At 39.2% G+C, this 6,000-nt stretch overlaps 1 protein-coding gene across 2 annotated transcripts in view; it reads right to left on the minus strand.

The window, feature by feature from the left end:
* ppp2r5ca (protein phosphatase 2, regulatory subunit B', gamma a) overlaps positions 1–4,360 on the minus strand; it is a 46,936-nt gene extending 42,576 nt beyond the window's left edge. Inside the window, exon 1 of one of the 2 annotated variants that reach the window (XM_057860372.1) lies at positions 4,172–4,360. In XM_057860372.1, coding sequence (XP_057716355.1) covers positions 4,172–4,265 — 94 coding nt within the window. In that variant the 5' untranslated portion in view covers positions 4,266–4,360. The remainder of the gene's footprint in view (positions 1–4,171) is intronic. The other variant, XM_057860373.1, reaches the window with a different exon arrangement.
* Positions 4,361–6,000: the final 1,640 nt, after the last annotated feature.

The raw sequence follows: 6,000 nt of genomic DNA on the forward strand, positions 1-6,000 counted from the left end.
ATGCCAGGCCCTAGGGGGCAGTGCAGAATTACAAGGCGACAGCGAATGATGCACTTTGACCTCCTCAGCCCGGAAGACACCATGCCCGCCCACTTCAAGCAATGGCATTTTCTTTTGTTCAAAAAGGCACAAAAATGGAAAGATTCAAATAGTGCTGCAACGATTAATCAATTAACTCGAGTATTCGATTGGAAAAAAAAGATTCGAATTAAATTTTGCTGCTTCGAGTATTCGTTTAGTTAAAGTGGCGTTGTAATGGTTTGTTTTGAAAGTGTTTGCATTTAGTTTTATGGATTTGGGTGGATCCATTGCCCTGTAGTCTGCCTCGTTTCACTTGGCTGAATCCAGCTGCTCCCTGTTAAGATCAACATAAGCCAAGTTTTTGTTTGAGCTTGTTTTTTTTTTTTTATGCATTCGTGATTTAGTTTATAGGTATATTTAGCCATTTTATTGTGGGAATATGTGTCTGAAACATTTGTTAGGAGCATTCTTATTAAAAAAAAAAAAAAAAAAAAAACTTCGCATTTTATAGTATTTAAGCTAGTGGAGTTTTGCTAAGTAAGTTAACTAATTACTCTTATGTTGTATATAGATCCTCATTCATATATATATTTTTTATACCATTTGAGGGTTAGCTCAGGTATTTAAATTTTTTTATGTTCCTTATCCGATTACTCGATTATTCGAACTAATTTATCGATTACTCGACTACTAAAATAATCGATAGCCGCAGCCCTAGATTCAACATATTTAAATTTAAGAATATTATTAAAACAGTAAAGCCGACGTTCCGCCATTAGCTGTTTTTAATGCTTAATAGCACCGCTGCACACGTCAAATGGGACGTGGTCGAGTGCTGACATTACAGGCACGGGTCCCGCGCGGATGATATGCATGCGGAGCCAGCCCCCCTCAAGCCGCAATCGAATTCTTCCACTTTGGAGGCAGGATTCTGAATTTTTCGTCTTCGCCGACATCATATGCACGCGAGGCAATTCCGCTACTCAGTCATTGCGTCTTCGTGTCGCAGAGTCTCCATGTAAAATGCCCCTAAATCTGCCCTACAGATGTCTCATCCTAAACTACCCTATCTCTGATTGCCAGTATGCCGTCCATCTGTCCACGCAAATTTGACAATGCACAAGAATTCAATAAATTCTGGTAAATTATGTGGAAACTTGTATTTTCCCCAAATCACAGCAACTTCACCTGAAATTGGACCAGTCATCTGAGCAAACCTAACATTACACTGTCAATTTCACTCCCTTGTTTTTGGTGTGCAGCAGCAGGCACGTGGAACTTCAACGCTTCTTCATTAGCTGCCATTGACGGCGATAGAAGTCCAATCCATTAAAACTTGGAGGAGCTGGCAGCGAATGATGGCTGCCAGCCCTATTGGTCACAACGGACTGAGTCGATAACCGTCAATAGCAACCAATGAGTTAAGGATCTACAAAGCAAGTTTCTTGAATAGTCCGCTGACACACTTTTATAGCATTATAAAAACGATCGCGAAATTAATACAGTCATACATCATGTAAGTTTGTGATGCAACAAAATTATATTGCTCGTTATAGATATATGCCAATTACAGGTTTCAAGGTATACCGTAGTATGAAAATGTCACGGTTTCAAAACCGCAAAAATTTTCCCTCATACCATTTCTACGGCATTAGCAATTTTTTAAGTACCAAAATGCAGCGAGAAATCCCTCACTTGCAGCTTCAAGGCTCAACCCTCCCCCATCTGTTGTTGCTCAGTGTCAGAGAGTCAGCTGAGCTCCACGATGGCTGGAGGAGGTGAAACTCCTGAACTTTTTCCCCAATCAAAGAAAACAAAATCGCTGGTATGGGAATACTTTGGAAAAACACAGAAAAATTGGACGGCCGCAGCTTATAGGAGGAGGGCCAACCGACATGTAAAACATGTTTGCGGAGGGTGGCTGCCGATGAGGCAATACCTCCAATATGATTTCGTATTTATACAAAACTAAAGGTTAGTAAACGCTGTCATGAACGTTTCCCACCAGGTATGAGATTTAACTCTGGCGTGTTTAGTGTCTAGCGGTGGTAAAACATGTGGGTTTTTTTCTCTCTGGCAACTGTGTTGAGAAAGAGTGTAGGGCTGCAGCTGTCAAATATTTTAGTCATCGAGTATTCAACTGAAAATTCAATCGATTCATCGAGTAATCAGATAAAACTTTTGGGTAAAAAGCGATTATAAATATACATTAGAAAACAAGATATTTCATCAAATACTGAACCATTTTCAGTCAATCAATGTCATTATTTTCGAAGTACATTGTTGAAAACAGCCAACAATTGCATCTCAGATGTGACTAGAAAAAATAATTCACTGCTTTCACTCAAAAAACAATCTTATTTTTTCAAAAAAATCATTTCTTACCTAAAAATGTCATTACGCTTGATAACACATGCCTTAAAAATCACGTGTTTTTCCCCACGTGTTTCAATTGAATGTCCATTTGTGTCAAGCTATTTTTAAGTTCTAGTTAAGTTTTAAGTTAGTCTAAACTAAGTCCTGATAGGATTTTGAGTTGCAGTGTTCAAAATAAATGTATGATACCTGCTGTATTAGAGCACATTAGGGACCAGTTATACTTGGTGTTTTATCCAGCAAAGACTGCTGAGCTAAAATTGACAGTTAGCTTTATTATGTTTTTATTTTATACCCTCATCACTCTACAGCACTGTTTTTACAGATTAAATAAAGCTTGTATGTAAGAAACCTAGCCCTCCGCAGGGCTAACGTTATGTGAACAAGGGACAGTAACGTTATATTTATTAGCGCTGAGAGGTCTACTGCTTTAAGGCTGTTTACTAACGCCGCCGAGTCTGTCATTTCGCATCTAGTTCTATATCAATGTGATATACATGAGACGCATCAGACGCTACCTGCTACCGCCAAAGCATCATGCGGGCGTAGTTTTTAGCAACGTCGGCGTAGTTTGTAGCAGCTGTCGGTTGCAGTCAGGTTTTATTTCTTCTTCCTCTACGCACGTAACAGCGTGTTGTCCCACATTAGAAGTTGTCTGGGCAAAACGAGATGCTTAGAGCTGGCAAAATTAGTTCAAATTAGTTGCTCGGGTATTCGTTTCAGCTCTAAGTGTGTGTATAATGTAAATATGATATGAGTCATACACATGTGCTTTTTATGGATAATAATTCATTATTTTTGTTGTGATGGTAATAATGTTGAGCTGTGGCTATGTGTTTAGGCTCACCTATTTTATTTATTTATTTTAACTTAATATTTCCAACAGTTCCAATCTGCTAATATTTTAAAAAAATAAAAAGATGTTCAATGGATTGTTTTTTAAACCCAGATATCTCAAAGTAACACATTTTAGAGCTGCAATTGCAATATCGACATACCGTGAAACCGTAATGTTTGCTTATGCTTATCATCCCATCTCATACCGGCACATGCCTAGTTTGTTATAAGTCTAACTGATCAATAATTCAGAGACCCGTTGAGTAAAATGACTAAAGATTTGATCCAACTATCGCTTGTCTCCTCCAAATCTAAAAACAAAAGGAATCACATTTTCAACCACTGTATTTCTTTGCCAAACAGCTTTCCCGAGATACCCAATACATCCAATACTATTTTCATTCAATACTAATACAAAATATTGATAACAAAAAATTGGTGGACAACGGCTTTGCAGTCGGGTGCCCTTGAATTCAACTACGGGGACTAAATACGTAATAAATTAAACACACTTTGCGACACAGTTTCAGCACTCGTTTGTAAACGCTTCACTCTGCCTGGGAATTCATAACGCATAGACAGACGCCCCCTAAAAATTGTTTTAGCACCAATAATTCAACTGGAGACCTTCTTCGTTCTCTGACGCCACTTCCGTAGCGTCATAGCTAGCGGGGGGATGGGCAAAGCGAATGAGGCTAGTTGGCTTGCGAGTAAAAAAACGAGCTTTTAACGTAGCCGCGTCACCTAAAAAAACGCACACGACAGATGATTATAGTCCCGGTGCTCTATTCGTTCATTGGGACTCCTTTGACGCACCTAAACCCGCTGGAGCAAAGCTATAAGTAGCGGACTGGCACCGGAGCACAGCAACACACATACACACCTTTACCCCTTATTTCCCCGCGATAATAAGGAGGAATAATTTACCCGTACGTACCTCTGAAGTGCATAAGGGCCACCGGCTGAAAAGGCCCGTTGGAATTAGGCGCATCCACAACCATTCTGTCTTCAGACCTATTGCATGTCAACATGTAAACCTCAACCAGGAAGGCGATCCACTCAAGGCGACAGGCCAGCCTCCATTTTAGCACAAAGCAGATCAGAAAATGAAGCTCCCTGCCGCTGGAGGGAACTGGCTACTTTGTGACGTCACGCTCAAGGTGGGGCGCCTATTGGTCCATTTTGGATCGCTCAGACGCAATAGTAAAGAAGGCACTGGCCGAGGGAGAGTTGCGATTGGGTGAGGGAGGGGAAAGAGGCGGGATATTCGCTGACATTTTTTTCTAAAACAACGCCGCCTCCCAGTTGCTTGTCTCTAGTGACGCTGCCTGGGCAAGGCATGCAGGCAAGCCCTTCCACACATCTTGGAGCTGAATCGATTTGAGTGTTTTCCACACTTTGGCCCATTTATATGCATGTATGTATTATCTAGTGGAGGATTTGGAGCTGCAAATAACAGTGGGAGAGAGAGAGATCCCCAGCCCACGCAACTCCTCCAGCCGCTACTAAATCCTATTGCTATTCGTACATGAGTACACTACTTTTTTAATGGCCGGGGCAACAATGAAGTCCTAAAATCTGATTGGACATAATAAACATTGAGTATCCACGCTGACTGGAAGCAGTGCTACCAATAGAAGTGCTCCAAAATCAGCTAAATACTGTACAACAGGGGCGTCACTAGGTTTTGAAAACAGAGGGGGCTTGGCCCCCAGGCGATGCACAGAATGTAACGTACATGTTACGTAGCGTACAGGCACAGAACTTCACAAACAGCTAACAAGAAATGATTATTTATTCATTATCATTTTGTTGTTGTTTCAGTCTTTTTTTAATAAAGTGGAACAACGGGGAGGGGGGGGGGTGGCTACAATTTCAAGTTACTTGGTAGATGGAAGCATTACATGGACACACATATACATTATATATATAACACATACATACACAGAAATCCCTCGTTTTTCGCGGTTAATGCGGACCAGAACCCGCTGCAATAAGTGAAAAATCACGAAGTAGTGCCCCCCCCAATTTTTTTTTTGTAAGTGTGTAACATTGGAAATAGATATAATATTTATAATAATAATAATTTATAATAATAATAGATATAGATATTTTTTTTGGTTTCCTTTTTAAAGCCAAAGTCTAATTAAAAAAAAAACATGTTTATATTAGGGCTGTCAAACGATTAAAATTTTAATCGAGTTAATTACAGCTTAAAAATTAATTAATCGTAATTAATCGCAATTCAAACCTTGTTAAAATATGCCATATTTTTCTGTAAATTGTTGTTGTAATGGAAAGATAAGACACAAGATGGATATATACATTCAACATACGGTACATAAGTACTGTATTTGTTTATTATAACGATAAATCAACAAGATGGCATTAACATTATTAACATTCTGTTAAAGCGATCCATGGAAAGAAAGACTTGTACTAACATTTATCTTTTAAGAACTACAAGTTAAAGAAATTTTATATTAAAACCCCTCTTAATGTTTTCGTTTTAATAAAATTTGAATCAAAAAATAAACTAGAAGCCCGCCATTGTTGATGCCAATAATTACACAATGCTCATGGGTGCTTAAGCCCATAAAATCAATCGCACCCAAGCGCCAGCAGAGGGCGACAAAACTCCAAAAAACACAAGTAACAAGTTGGCATTGCACTGTGCTGTCATTTTAATCTGTTTGAGCGAGGCATGTGCGTTAATTGCGCCAAATATTTTAACGTGATTAATTTAAAAAATTAATTACCGCCTGT

Source organism: Corythoichthys intestinalis, chromosome 15, assembly GCF_030265065.1.
Source record: "Corythoichthys intestinalis isolate RoL2023-P3 chromosome 15, ASM3026506v1, whole genome shotgun sequence".
Taxonomy (NCBI): Eukaryota; Metazoa; Chordata; class Actinopteri; order Syngnathiformes; family Syngnathidae; genus Corythoichthys; species Corythoichthys intestinalis.